The sequence below is a fragment of the Palaemon carinicauda genome, chromosome 26, assembly GCF_036898095.1.
Source record: "Palaemon carinicauda isolate YSFRI2023 chromosome 26, ASM3689809v2, whole genome shotgun sequence".
NCBI classification, from domain to species: Eukaryota; Metazoa; Arthropoda; class Malacostraca; order Decapoda; family Palaemonidae; genus Palaemon; species Palaemon carinicauda.
In genome coordinates, this window is record NC_090750.1 from 86,178,524 (window position 1) to 86,194,707 (window position 16,184).

Sequence of the window (16,184 nt, forward strand, 5' to 3'; positions counted from 1 at the left end):
TTCTTGATCATCTGAACAAAATAAATCACAATTCTATATTCAACATGTGGTTATTATTATTATTATTAATTGCTAAGCTACAACTCTAGTTGGAAAAGCAGAATGCTATAAGCTCAGAGGCTCCAACAGGGAAAATAGCCCAGTGAGGAAAGGAAACAAGGAAAAAATAAATATTTTAAGAATAATATTAAAATAAATATCCTATATAAACTAAAAAAACTTCAACAAAACATGAGGAAGAGAAATTAGATAGAATAGTGTGCCCAAGTGTACCCTCAAGCAAGAGAACTCTAACCCAAGATAGTGGAAGACCATGGTACAGAGGTTATGACACTACCCAAGACTAGAGAACGATGGTTTGATTTTGGAGTGTCCTTCTCCTAGAAGAGCTGCTTACCTTAGCTAAAGTCTCTCTTCTACTCTTACCAAGAGGAAAGTAGCCACTGAACAATTTCAGTGCATTAGTTAAACCCTTTAGGGGAGAAGAATTGTTTGGTAATCTCAGTGTTGTCAAGTGTATGAGGACAGAGGAGAATCTGTAAAGAATATGCCAGACTATTCGGTGTATGTGTAGGCAAAAGGAAAGTGAACCGTGACCAGAGAGAAGGATCTAATGTAGTACTGTCTGGCCAGTCAAAAGACCCCGTAACTCTCTAACGGTAGTATCTCAATGGGTGGCTGGTGCCCTGGCCAACCTACTACTGTACCTGCAAAACTATAAAAGCGTATCGCCATAAACACTTGCAAGATAACGTTAGGTGATGCTGGTTCGAGCAATGCGGAGGGAGTTAGTTAAGGTCTGAGTGGGGGGTGGCTGCGAACAAAGGTGGAAAATATGGTGTAAAAATCACCTGAACACTGTATGTGTGATGTATGAATGTTGGTCGACTGTTTTCTACTAGTTTTGTATTTCCACATAAAAAAATGTGAATATGAATGTAAATTTTTACTCAAATACCGATACAATGCTTGTACAGTATACCAATTTGAAATTTCATCTTCATAAACCAATTTGTTCATATTCTGATTTATTTGTATACTGAGGTACACATACTGTACTACTGTGGTTTAGGAAATATACATGAGTGAAGACTGCATATTGTATACCACAAACCTACAGTACGTATATAATAATATTGAAAAGTAAATTACAAAGTAATTTGGGTTATACTTTTACCTTATCCCATCCAAATATGACACACGTATAGTTGTATCTCTTGTGTTTCATAATGAGCCCAGTTGCAAATTTGATTTCTTTGCATCTCTTCGTGACAGTAATAGTTTTTTCGGCTTCACTCTGACTCCGTAAGATGCGTTCGCAGTCACTTAGCATTTCTTCCAGAGTGCCAGATGGGCCGTCTTTTAAAAGACGTCTGCAACCTGCTACAATCCGGTCATAATGGATCTCCAAGGTATAATAGATCCTGTAAAATGAAGAGATCAAGAACAGTAAAATTGAAAAGCATTAAATTCAATTTCCAATAGTGCTTAGATACAGTTTTCTATGTAAAGTAAATTATCTTTTATTCAATTGAAATTAAATACCAGAAAATATTTTAGAATATTTGAAAGCAGTGTTTCAGTTAGAGACAAAAAGACTAAGAGTTCCACATATATTATATGTACAGTATATAGTAAATACAGTACTATAATCAGTAAATGAGTTTTGAAAAACATAACCCTGAAAAGAATATCCAAATTCCAGTAAATGACCTTCTATCTAACTAAAAACCAAAACTTGATATAAACCATTCTCTCCTGTAAACTAATAAACAATAACATTCAAAACTGGTGTAATGTACTCTACAAGTACTAGGAGGGGTTTAAACCATATGTTGGGTAATAGCACTCAAAATTCTATTCTTTTTTCATGTTTTTTTTATTTTTTTTACGTAAGGCTAGTTATTTGGTTGAGGAATGAATTATGAAATATATGTATGTATACAAGAAACAAAACTTGCTGCCATCATCAATTAGGAGTTAATCATCCAATAAAAAACAATTCCCTGAAACTATTGTTAGATTTGAATTTTCCTGAGCCTCTTTGAAGCCTAATCAACAGCTAGCTATTGATACATATTCATTCTTCACTGTAATCTCTTCACAGATAAAGTACAATTGTTGTTGTTGATGGGCACCATAGTGAGTATAGGAATGTGATATCCAGTGTTCCACAGGGTAGTGTTCTTGGCCCATTACTTTTCATACTATATACACATGACATGTGGTTTGGCCTAGAAAATAAGCTTGTTGCATATGCAGATGATGCTACTCTCTTTGCATCAATCCATCCCCTAAATGTAGATCTGGGGTTGGTGAATCCCTTAATAGAGATTTAGCTAAAATCAGTGCATGGTGCAAATTATGGGGTATGAAGTTGAATCCTAACAAAACTCAAAGTATGATTGTAAGTAGGTCAAGGACGGTGGCTCCTCAACATCCGGATCTCAGTATTGATAATGTTTCTTTAAATTTGTATGACTCTTTCAAAATTTTAGGTGTGATTCCCGACAGCAAATTTACTTTTGAGAAACATATAAGGTCTGTGTCTTCTTCAATTGCACAAAAAATTGGCTTATTGAGAAAGTCTTTTAAGATATTCGGTGATCAATCTATTCTGAAGAAGTGTTTTAATTCTTTTATTCTACCTTGTTTTGAGTATTGTTCTCCTGTCTGGTGTTCAGCTGCTGATTCTCATCTTAATTTGTTGGACAGAAACTTACGGTCTATTAAATTTCTTATTCCTGATATAGATATTAATCTCTGGCACCGTCGTTCAATTAGTTCATTATGCATGTTGCATAAGATTTTTCATAACTCTGACCATCCTTTACATTCAGATCTCCCTGGACAATTCTATCCTGTTCGTAATACTAGGCAGGCAGTTAATTCTAATAGCCAAGCCTTCTCCATCATAAGACTCAATACTACGCAGTACTCTAGAAGTTTTATTCCAGCTGTTACCAAGTTGTGGAATGATCTTCCTAATCGGGTTGTTGAATCAGTAGAACTTCAAAAGTTCAAAGTTGGAGCAAATGCTTTTTTGTTGACCAGGCGGACATGAGTCTTTTTATAGTTTATATATGACATATTTGTTTTTGACGTTGTTAATAGTTTATATATGACATATCTCTTTTGACATTATTTTTTTTAGAATGATTTATTGTTAATTTGTTCTCTTCAGTTATTTATTTCCTTATTTCCTTTCCTCACTGGGCTATTTTTCCCTATTGGAGCCCCTGGGCTTATAGCATCTTGCTTTTCCAATTAGGGTTGTAGCTTAGATAGTAATAATAATAATAATAATAATAATAATATACAAATCCTTCTATATCTTACACCATTTTATCATTATGATAGCAGTACTTGTATACATAATAAAAAAAAGTGATGTTATGGGAACATGTGCACACTCACCTTAATAAGAGTTCTTGAACACTACGATCATTTGGTGAGAGTAAGCTCATAAGCTCTGTTGCTGAACAGAAGAGCTCCATATGATCTGACACGTGTGCTTGCATCTGTGCGACATTCATAATGTTACGAATCATTCGTTGAAATACTTGTACTGATGTACCAGAACTGAGAAAATCCCTACTAGAATGCAAACCAACTGGTATTTCTTTCAGCAACTCGGGTCCTGTCAGTCTTCTACCTCTGTTAAACGCATCTATGTATTCATAATCTGTTTCTCTGGAATGATAAATTCAAATTTAAGATAAAATATTCATATAGTACAGTGTATGGTACAGTAAAATTCTGTTAAGATTACTTTGCTGACTTAATAAAAACAGACATCTTAATTTGTGATTTCTATACTAACCTGATGTCCATATGGCTCCTCTGGAAGCTTGGTTATATCAAGACTTATCCCTAAAACCAATTTTTTTTTCTGTTTTCTTGGTTCTCCAGTAAAGTAATGAAACAGTCTAAAAGTTAATGTCTATTAACCAATGTCTCTGGAAAGCCATACTGCCTTTGTTTTCAGTCTCAATGGCAAAACTTCCCCATCCTCTTGACACAACAAGTCATTGTGGAAAAGGGTGGGCATGTATTAGAACATAAGGTATGTAAAGAAATAACAAATTTTGTTACTAAAATTCTCTTTATTTCTATGAACCTCCCCTGATGTTCATATTATTGACTCCCAAGCTCTTGATGGAAGTGGTTCACCGATAAAAGAATGATAGGCCATTTATAGCTTTTACTCAATAAAGTTTATTATCATTGTAGACATTTCTAATCTATTTTTTGGGCAACAAATGGTCTCAAATTAAATAAAAGTAAACCCCAAAACAATATGACTAAAACCAGAATATTAAAAATATGAAGCTTAAAAATTAATTAAAGTCCAAAATGTTATTGGATTGCAGCCACTACACGACCTAAAGCACAGCAATCTTAATAAGCAAACCAAGATTCTTCAAGATAATGTTTAGCATATAATGACTATAGTCCATTTCTTTTATCGAGGCAGATTTGCACCGACTCGCAGCGGTGCCCTTTTAGCTCGGAAAAGTTTCCTGATCGCTGATTGGTTAGAATTATCTTGTCCAACCAATCAGCGATCCGGAAACTTTTCCGAGCTAAAAGGGCACCGCCGCGAGTCGGTGCAAATATGCATCGCTAAAAGAAATGGACTATAGATATACCACTGAGCTGTTGCTAAACCCTTTCAAAGAAAGATTTCTGCAAAAGTTAAAGAGATGTAGCTGTACTTATATGAACTCTTTCCTTCAAAATCTTTTATTAGACTTGGCTCCAATGTTCTGTATGCCTTCGAGACCAAATTTTTAACAAGGGAAGACATCCCATTTATCATCTTTTATATAAAAAACTATGACCTGGAAAATCCTTCAAAATTTGAAGCTGAATTTTGTCATCATCTGTCTCTCATTTCATAGATATTTATAAAGCAAAGGCCTACATTACCATACGATTTTTTAAAAATTATTATTGATGAACTGTGATATTTTGTACATACATACATATACCAAAGGCACTTCCCCCAATTTTGGGGGGTAGCCGACATCAACAAGAAACAAAACAAAAAAGGCCTCCACTCTCTACGTTCCTCCAGCCTAACCAGGGACTCAGCCGAGTTCAGCTGGTACTGCTAGGGTGCCACAGCCCAACCTCCCACATTTCCACCACAGATGAAGCTTCATACTGCTGAGTCCCCTACTGCTGCTACCTCCGCGGTCATCTAAGGCACCGGAGGAAGCAGCAGGGCCTACCGGAACTGCGTCACAATCGCTCGCCATTCATTCCTATTTCTAGCACGCTCTCTTGCCTCTCTCACATCTATCTTCCTATCACCCAGAGCCTTCTTCACACCATCCATCCACCCAAACCTTGGCCTTCCTCTTGTACTTCTCCCATCAACTCTTGCATTCATCACCTTCTTTAGCAGACAGCCATTTTCCATTCTCTCAACATGGCCAAACCACCTCAACACATTCATATCCACTCTAGCCGCTAACTCATTTCTTAGACCCGTTCTCACCCTCACCATTTCGTTCCTAACCCTATCTACTCGAGATACACCAGCCATACTCCTTAAACACTTCATCTCAAACACATTCAATTTCTGTCTCTCCATCACTTTCATTCCCCACAACTCCGATCCATACATCACAGTTGGTACAATCACTTTCTCATATAGAACTCTCTTTACATTCATGCCCAACCCTCTATTTTTTACTACTCCCTTAACTGCCCCCAACACTTTGCAACCTTCATTGACTCTCTGACGTACATCTGCTTCCACTCCACCATTTGCTGCAACAACAGACCCCAAGTACTTAAACTGATCCACCTCCTCAAGTAACTCTCCATTCAACATGACATTCAACCTTGCACCACCTTCCCTTCTCGTACATCTCATAACCTTACTCTTACCCACATTAACTCTCAACTTCCTTCTCTCACACACCCTTCCAAATTCTGTCACTAGTCGGTCAAGCTTCTTTTCTGTGTCTGCTACCAGTACAGTATCATCCGCAAACAACAACTGATTTACATCCCATTCATGATCATTTTCGCCTACCAGTTTTAATCCTCGTCCAAGCACTCGAGCATTCACCTCTCTCACCACTCCATCAACATACAAGTTAAACAACCACGGCGACATCACACATCCCTGTCTCAGCCCCACTCTCACCGGAAACCAATCGCTCACTTCATTTCCTATTCTAACACATGCTTTACTACCTTTGTAGAAACTTTTCACTGCTTGCAACAACCTTCCACCAACTCCATATAACCTCATCACATTCCACATTGCTTCCCTATCAACTCTATCATATGCTTTCTCCAGATCCATAAACGCAACATACACCTCCTTACCTTTTGCTAAATATTTCTCGCATATCTGCCTAACTGTAAAAATCTGATTCATACAACCCCTACCTCTTCTAAAACCACCCTGTACTTCCAAGATTGCATTCTCTGTTTTATCCTTGATCCTATTAATCAGTACTCTACCATAAACTTTTCCAACTACACTCAACAAACTAATACCTCTTGAATTACAACACTCATGCACATCTCCCTTACCCTTATATAGTGGTACAATACATGCACAGACCCAATCTACTGGTACCATTGACAACACAAAACACACATTAAACAATCTCACCAACCATTCAAGTACAGTCACACCCCCTTCCTTCAACATCTCAGCTTTCACACCATCCATACCAGATGCTTTTCCTACTCTCGTTTCATCTAGTGCTCTCCTCACTTCCTCTATTGTAATCTCTCTCTCATTCTCATCTCCCATCACTGGTGAATCTTGTAAATTATTGTAAAAACTTTTAATCTTAAATATACTATAGTTATTGTTAATGTCTGCTGGCTATTAGTTTTTCTCACTTTTACTGTTTTACTACAATAAATCATTTATTAAGGGAATGAGATATTAAGGTAGATATTAAATACATGTCATCTACGTGTAATAGCTGATGCCAATGTAAACGGGAAAAGTGTCTTGGCTGTGAGATCCTTATTCAAAAGATCTTCCAAAGGTTCAGAACTTGAATCTTATAAATATTTTTAAACTCATCTAAATTACAATAAATATACTAAACTACTGAGATATTTCAATATTAAAAGCCCTAACCACACCAATTATCAATCTATCTACCAAGGAATTGCCCCCCAATTTTGGGGGGTAGCAGAGACAGACATTAAAAAAGGAACAAAAGGGGAATTTTCTTCAATTCACTCCTCCTAGCCTGACAAAGGATTCAGCCAAGTTTGGTAGGTACTGCTAGGATTCCACAGTCCACCCTTTCCCGTTATCCAACACAAACGAAGCTTCCTATTCTGAATCCCATGCTGCCGCTACCTCAGCAGTCACAAAGGCAACTGCAGGAAGCAGCAGGGCCTATCAAAACTGTGTCACAATCACTCGTCATTCATACCTATTATGATTTTTGAAATGGATAAAACTAATCCTAGATGCTTGAATATAGAATAAAGCATGGATTTATATCCCTTAATGGCTGACAAGGATAGTTCCTTTTCATAAAATACGAAACAAAAATATAATATCATTGTGATCGAAGGGAGGGGGAGGCCACCCACCGAAACACAAAGGAAAGACCCGTAAAGGCGGCATGCTCCCGCATCATACGTAATAACACAATATATAATGGCAGACGTAAATAATGACTAGAATAAATGATAACACGCAAAATGAGGACATTAGGGGGAAAAGAACATGGTGTAACTAAAATAAAAACTAAACCTTTCAAAATCGGGAAAATGCCGAAATGGAAAGGGCACAAAGCAAATAAACTCCAATAAGGCTTCCGAAATCAGAAAAATAATGATAAAAAAAAACAAAAAAAAAAGTGTTTGTCTCCCTGAAAAGAAGTCAAAAACATAAAGGCTGGCAGTAAAGGCTACCCACCGAAACCGCCAAGTAGCACAAGCACAGCGCAAACAATAAAAATAAAATACGATCATGCCAAAACATTAAATTAGAAGTCCATAACATAAACAAGGGCTTACAAATAGTATAAGGAACTAAATGAAAGCCCGATAAACAAAGAGATCACGAGGAAGCGACACCAAAATGGCCGCGGGTAAACCCTTGAAAGGGAACCGGAACAAGCAGCGATAAGATGAAAAATAAAAAAAAAACCCAACACGGTAAAAGATTAAATGAGTGTCACTACCTAGTTTTGGGGTGTTTGAATGTGCGTGGATGTAGCACGATAGAGAGTAAAAGATGTGAGATTGGAAGTATGTTTAGAAGTAGAAGGATGGATGTATTGGCCTTGTGTGAGACAAAGATGAAAGGAAAGGGTGAAGTGATGTTTGGTGAAATGTCTGGTAGAGTGTCTGGGATTGAAAGGGGAAGAGCGAGAGAGGGTGTGGCTTTATTGCTGAGTGAATGGATGACAGGTAAAGTAGTGGAATGGAAGGAGATATCATCTAGGTTAATGTGGGTAAGGGTTAGGTTGGGTCGGGAATGTTGGGCGTTTGTCAGTGCGTATGGGCCAGGTAGTGAGAAAAGTGAAGAAGAGCGGAATGAGTTCTGGAATGAATTAACTAGGTGTGTAGAAGGACTGGGTAGAAGGAATTATGTAGTTGTTATGGGTGACTTAAATGCTAGAGTGGGCGCTGGAGAGGTAGAAGGTGTCATTGGGAAGTATGGCGTACCAGGTGAAAATGAGAGTGGTGAGAGACTGGTAGATATGTGTGTTGAACAAGAGATGGTAATAAGTGCTAGCTTTTTTAAAAAGAAAGATAAAAATAAGTATACATGGGTAAGAGTGGCAAATGGAAGAGTAGTAGAAAGGGCATTAATGGTTTATGTGTTGATAACTAAAAGAATGTTTGGAAGATTGAAAGACGTGCACGTGTTTATGGGTATGGCTAACGGTATGTCAGATCATTTTTTGGTGGAAGGAAAATTAGTTGTAGCAAAAGAGTGGGGGAATAGAGTAGGTGGATGTAAAAGGGAGCTAGTGAGGGTTGAAGAGCTAATAAAACCGGGGGTAAAAAGTAAATATCAGGAAAGGTTGAAAATGGCATATGACGAGGTGAGAGTAAGAGAAACTGGTAATTTAGAGGAGGAGTGGAAGTTAGCAAAAGAAAATTTTGTTGGGATTGCAAGTGATGTATGTGGCAAGAAGGTTGTTGGAGGCAGCATGAGGAAGGGCAGTGAATGGTGGAATGAAGGAGTGAAGGTAAAAGTGGAAGAGAAAAAGAGGGCTTTTGAAGAATGGCTGCAGAGTAATAGTATAGAGAAGTATGAAAAATATAGAGAGAAAAAGGTGGAAGTAAAGCGCAAGGTACGTGAGGCAAAGAGGGCAGCTGACCTGAGGTGGGGTCAGGGACTGGGTCAGTCATATGAAGAGAATAAGAAGAAGTTTTGGAAAGAAGTGAAGAGAGTAAGGAAGGCCGGCGCAAGAATTGAAGAGACAGTGAAAGATGGAAATGGAAGGTTGTTAAAAGGAGAGGAGGCAAGGAAAAGGTGGGGGGAATATTTTGAAAGTTTGCTGAATGTTGAGGATGATAGGGAGGCAGATATAATTGCTGTTTCAGGTGTTGAGGTGCCAGTGATGGGAGATGAGAATGAGAGAGAGATTACAATAGAGGAAGTGAGGAGAGCACTAGATGAAACGAGAGTAGGAAAAGCATCTGGTATGGATGGTGTGAAAGCTGAGATGTTGAAGGAAGGGGGTGTGACTGTACTTGAATGGTTGGTGAGATTGTTTAATGTGTGTTTTGTGTTGTCAATGGTACCAGTAGATTGGGTCTGTGCATGTATTGTACAAAAAAAAAAAAAAAAAAAAAAAAAAAAAATATAAAAAAAAAAATAAAATAAAGAAAAAAAAAAAAAAAAAAAAAAAAAAAACCTGCTGCTTCCTCCGGTGCCTTAGATGACCGCGGAGGTAGCAGCAGTAGGGGACTCAGCAGTATGAAGCTTCATCTGTGGTGGAAATGTGGGAGGTTGGGCTGTGGCACCCTAGCAGTACCAGCTGAACTCGGCTGAGTCCCTGGTTAGGCTGGAGGAACGTAGAGAGTAGAGGTCCCCTTTTTTGTTTTTGTTTCTTGTTGATGTCGGCTAACCCCCAAAATTGGGGGAAGTGCCTTTGGTATATGTATGTACTACCTAGAAATCCCAAACAGACAAATATAATACTCAACTTGGGAGCAGGGATCTCTAAAACGTCGGACATCTTCAAAAACGCAAAACAACACAGAGCAAAGCAAAACACATCTGACCAACGCTGGTGCTGTGGAGAAATGAAGTAAGGGGGTGGGGAGGTGTAAGGGTGGGGAAGGATAGTCGTAGTAGGAGGCAGCAGACGGGTGTAGGACGGCACCTCGTTGTTCCGGGGGATGTTGATAAGGGAGAGGTCTAATTGGTGAGGGACCTATGGTCATGGTTCAATCACGCCCCAGTTTTCTATACCGACACTCAAAGAGTGAGCGAGCTAGGTTTATTCCTGGCATTCCATGCATCCTTTTTTCTCTGGTATATTCAGCAATAACTAGGCCTTAGAAATGGTGCTAGAGGAGGACTTCACGGAGCGACATAGGTCGAGCCCAGAAATATATCATACAAATTAATTGTAGTCATTAATACATTTCCAGATTTGCATCAATCAAAATAAACACTCCATTGTCTATGATACAGGTATTAGTAGACTGTCTTTTGGAAACTATGATAGATTATCCAGGGAACTGCAAAAACCTTTAATTTTTTTTTAAATACAGTGGATAGTTTCTATGCAGTCAGATGTAGCATGTATGGGTTTGGATAAATCACCTTCAAACTTGGTTATCTGAGAATAAAGGTTTGTTACAGCAACATTTTTGGACATTCCAGTAACTTGGCTAGTAAGCGAGTATTGTACTAAAACTTATTTTCCTCAGCCGTTATAAGAATCAAATGGCAGTTGTTCTGTTAATTTGAAAAATTAACAACCAGATTGTTTCATTACTTTTGAAAGAAAGGAAAATGGGAAAATTTTATATAAATATTTTGGGGTAAACGTCAATAAACCGAGTTTCTGGAGAAGAACCAATATGAACATCAGGTGAATATAGAGATAAAACATTTTATTATCAAAATTCTTATTCACACAGTTGCAAAAACAATTAATTTTACATTGCTCAAAAGAAAACTGAATACCTGTAAACATTACACTAAGCCCTCAAAAACCCAGATTTGTGGTCTTTTCTTATTCTTATTTAAGCTAATCAGATACATATCTCCCCAACAGCAGTACAAAACCAAGATACAGTACACCAAACACTTATGAATATAATATAGTAAATAAAAACAAACGGCATAAAATTCCCACTTATTCTGTAGCATTTTTTATATTTTGACGTATCAAAAACTTAATTAAATAACTGTAAGAAAGTTCAAAAAAAGAATGGGACTGATAACCATACTTCATGGATAAATATAAGTGTCTTACTTGAATGCTGGGTACTAAAGTGACATGATGCAAATTATCCCCTTTTTATTAATAGGCATTTCAACCTGGTATAATTCAAATAAATAATATTAAATGGATAAAATGGGACTATAGTATATTATTTTGTTGCATGACAATATACTGTATATGAAATAAAAAAGTTAATAACTCATATAGTTCACAATAATAACTTGAAAATAATTCTTATATCTTACCCAGGTATCTTCCAGCTCATAACAAAATGAGAAGGATAGTTGACTGGTTCCAAAAGAATACCAAGGCGGTGACATACAGCTGTGTAAATTATACTGAGAGTGATAGGGATTCCCTTTTTTGATTTCAGTACTTCATTGATGAGTGAATTTTTCAAGTTATAATAATCACCATTGTTGCCACACAGTTTCCCCTGAAAGACAACGTAGACATGAGAGACCAATTCTTACAAAAAAACTGCAGGGGACTTATGTTATTCTACAATGCTAAGCAACCTGTCTTTTCAGATTTGTTTAAAACTTCAATGGAGTATCTAAGCCTCTATTGGTGGAAGCTCTATAGAAGATTAAGGGTCAAATTTACTTGTTAAGCACCTTATCATGACCAAATAACATTATAGTCAATCTTTGGTTTATCCCTAAAACAATATTCAGCTCTCAGAGCAAGAGGAAAAAAGTTTTGTTATAAAAATTTACATGACTTAGAAAACTATGTACTATAAACAGCTTATTCAAAACAATCCAAAGCATTTTCAAATATGTGCAGTACTGTAAATCTAAAAGAATAATCATATTCAAGTAAAAAGCCTAAAATCTAGAGGAATTCACAATCCTGGGTTGGGTTTCTTTTCTTATGGGTACAAGAAAAATTTTCTTTACTTTTATCGTTTTCCTATTTTTAAAAATTCTGTTAAGTAGGTTTATCATACAGACAAGATTGGTTGGTGGATAATCAGAAAATATCTTTATTTTTACTTAAATCTGTTGCTTGTTCCCATCAATAAAATAAAGAATGAGAAAGGAGTTGAACCCAAACATTCGGTCTGCCTGTGGGCATACAAATATAACAAATTTTAAAAGTATTTTGTATTTTTCCTTGCTATACAAACCTGCATCATTTACAATAGGGAAAATGTTTTCAAAGGAGCTGGAACGGCTGTTGAATTCATTAACAAAGTAGTGAACACAAGCAAATAGGCCTTCCCCAACCTTTAGAAGTTAACTTTTTACATTCAGCTAAGGATTGAGAGGGGTGCTCAATGTGGAAAATTTAACTTTAAAGGACTCAGGTTTGTATATGTAGGAAAAATGTTATTTTCATTAGTAAAATAAATTTTTGAATATACTTACCCGATAATCATGTAGCTGTCAACTCCGTTGCCCGACAGAATTCTACGGAAGGGATACGCCAGCGATCGCTATACAAGAGGGGGGTGTACTCACCAGCGCCACCTGTGGCCAGGTACTGCAGTACTTCTTGTTGACACCACCTCAATTTTTCCTCGGTCCACTGGTTCTCTATGGGGAGGAAGGGTGGGTCAATTAAATCATGATTATCGGGTAAGTATATTCAAAAATTTATTTTACTAATGAAAATAACATTTTTCAATATTAATCTTACCCGATAATCATATAGCTGATTCACACCCAGGGAGGTGGGTGAAAACCAGTGTACATGTATATCAAGAAGCTAAGTATCCCGTATTTCATATTATCAGTTATTCAAAATAACAATGAAATTATAAGTACCTGGTAAGGAAGTCGACTTGAACCATTACTCTGCCTTTAATAAGTTCGTCTTCCTTACTGAGCGCAGCGTTCCTCTTAGGAGGCTGAACAACTCTAAGGTGCTGAAGTATCAAGGGCTGCAACCCATACTAAAGGACCTCTACACAACCTCTAACCTAGGCGCTTCTCAAGAACGAATTGACCACCCGCCAAATCAACTAGGATGCGGAAGGCTTCTTAGCCTACCGTAACAACCCAAAAACAACAATAAAAGCATTCAAGAGAAAGGTTAAAAAAGGTTATGGGATTAAGGGAATGTAGTGGCTGAGCCCTCACCTACTACTGCACTCGCTGCTACGAATGGTCCCAGGGTGTAGCAGTTCTCGTAAAGAGACTGGACATCTTTGAGATAAAATGATGCAAACACTGACTTGCTCCTCCAATAGGTTGCATCCATAATACTCTGCAGAGAACGGTTCTGTTTGAAGGCCATCGAAGTAGCTACAGCTCTCACTTCGTGGGTCCTTACCTTCAGTAAAGCAAGGTCTTCATCCTTCATGTGAGAATGAGCTTCTCTAATCAGAAGCCTTATGTAATACGAAACTGCGTTTTTGGACATAGGCATCGAAGGTTTCTTGATGGCACACCATAAGGCTTCTGATTGTCCTCGTATAGGTTTTGACCTTTTAAGATAATACTTTAGAGCTCTGACAGGGCAAAGAACTCTCTCTAGCTCGTTACCCACCATGTTGGAGAGGCTAGGAATTTCGAACGATCTAGGCCAAGGACGTGAAGGAAGTTCATTTTTTGCCAAAAAACCGAGCTGTAAGGAACATGTTGCTGTTTCGGATGTGAATCCTATGTTCCTGCTGAAGGCGTGAACCTCACTAACTCTTTTGGCTGTTGCAAGGCAGACGAGGAAAAGAGTTTTGAGAGTAAGGTCTTTGAAAGAGGCTGACTGGAGAGGTTCAAATCTAGGAGACATCAGGAACCTTAAGACTACGTCTAGATTCCAGCCTGGAGTGGACAAGCGACGTTCTTTAGAGGTCTCGAAAGACTTAAGGATGTCCTGTAGATCCTTGTTGGAAGAAAGATCCAAGCCTCTGTGGCGGAAAACTGATGCCAACATACTTCTGTACCCTTTGATCGTAGGAGCCGAAAGAGATCTAACATTCCTAAGATGTAACAGGAAGTCAGCAACTTGGGTTACAGAGGTATTGGTAGAGGAAACTGCATTGGCTCTGCACCAGCTTCGGAAGACTTCCCACTTGGATTGATAGACTCTACGAGTGGAAATCCTCCTTGCTCTGGCAATCGCTCTGGCTGCCTCCTTCGAAAAGCCTCTAGCTCTAGAGAGTCTTTCGATAGTCTGAAGGCAGTCAGACGAAGAGCGTGGAGGCTTGGGTGTACCTTCTTTACGTGAGGTTGACGTAGAAGGTCCACTCTTAGAGGGAGAGTCCTGGGAACGTCGACCAGCCATTGCAGTACCTCTGTGAACCATTCTCTTCCAGGCCAAAGGGGAGCAACCAACGTCAGCCGTGTCCCTTCGTGGGAGACGAACTTCTGGATAACTCTGTTGATGATCTTGAACGGCGGGAATGCATAAAGATCGAGATGGGACCAATCCAGCAGAAAAGCATCCACGTGAACTGCTGCCGGGTCTGGAATTGGGGAACAGTACAATGGGAGCCTCTTGGTCATGGAGGTGGCGAACAGATCTATCGTTGGCTGACCCCACAAGGTCCAAAGTCTGTTGCACACGTCCTTGTGAAGGGTCCATTCTGTGGGGATGACCTGACCCTTCCTGCTGAGGCGATCTGCCGAGACATTCATATTGCCCTGAATGAATCTCGTTACCAGCTTGAGGTTTAGACTTCTTGACCAAATGAGGAGGTCCCTTGCGATCTCGTATAGCTTCTTCGAATGAGTCCCTCCCTGCTTGGAGATGTATGCCAAGGCTGTGGTGTTGTCGGAGTTCACCTCCACCACCTTGTTTAGCAGGAGGGACTTGAAGTTCATTAAGGCCAGATGTACTGCCAACAACTCCTTGCAATTGATGTGAAGCGTTTCCTGTTCCTTGTTCCATGTCCCCGAGCATTCCTGTCCGTCCAAGGTCGCGCCCCAGCCCGAGTCTGATGCGTCCGAATAGAGATGAAGATTGGGGGTCTGAACAGCTAACAAGAGACCCTCCTTGAGAAGGATGTTGCTCTTCCACCACATGAGAGTAGTCTTCATCTCTTTGGTAACAGGAATAGAGACCGCTTCGAGCGTCAAATCCTTGTCCCAGTGAGCTGCTAGATGGAATTGAAGGGGGCGGAGGTGGAGTCTCCCTAACTCGGTGAACAGGGCTAACGATGACAGGGTCCCTGTTAGACTCATCCACTGTCTCACCGAGCATCTGTTCCTCTTCAGCATGCTCAGAATGCACTCTAGGGCTTGGTTGATTCTTGGGGCCGACGGAAAAGCCCGAAAAGCTTGACTCCGAATCTCCATTCCCAGGTAAACGATGGTTTGGGAAGGAATAAGCTGGGACTTTTCTAAGTTGACCAAAAGACCCAGTTCCTTGGTCAAGTCCAAAGTCCAATTGAGACTCTCCAGACAGCGACGACTTGTGGGGGCTCTTAACAGCCAGTCGTCTAAATAAAGGGAGGCTCTGATGTCCGCCAAGTGGAGGAATTTCGCAAGATTCCTCATCAGTCGCGTGAACACCATAGGTGCCGTGCTTAGGCCAAAACACAGGGCTTGGAATTGGTATACAACCTCTCCAAAAACGAATCTCAGAAAAGGTTGGGAGTCTGGATGAATGGGGACGTGAAAGTAAGCGTCTTTCAGATCCAGCGAGACCATCCAGTCCTCCTGCCTGACCGCTGCTAGGACCGACTTCGTCGTCTCCATAGTGAACGTCTGCTTGGTGACATAAGCATTGAGCGCACTGACGTCCAGCACCGGTCTCCAACCTCCTGTCTTCTTGGCCACCAGAAAGAGACGGTTGTAGAAGCCCGGGGATTGATGA

At 39.3% G+C, this 16,184-nt stretch overlaps 1 protein-coding gene across 2 annotated transcripts in view; it reads right to left on the reverse strand.

The window, feature by feature from the left end:
* The window catches only part of LOC137619663 (F-box only protein 21-like), a 58,750-nt gene that overhangs the window by 10,552 nt on the left and 32,014 nt on the right, over positions 1 to 16,184 (reverse strand). For both annotated transcript variants that reach the window (XM_068349901.1, XM_068349900.1), the window contains 3 exons: positions 11,666 to 11,856; positions 3,418 to 3,693; positions 1,178 to 1,424 (listed from right to left, as the gene is read on the reverse strand). In XM_068349901.1, the coding sequence (XP_068206002.1) occupies positions 1,178 to 1,424; positions 3,418 to 3,693; positions 11,666 to 11,856 (714 nt within the window). The remainder of the gene's footprint in view (positions 1 to 1,177; positions 1,425 to 3,417; positions 3,694 to 11,665; positions 11,857 to 16,184) is intronic.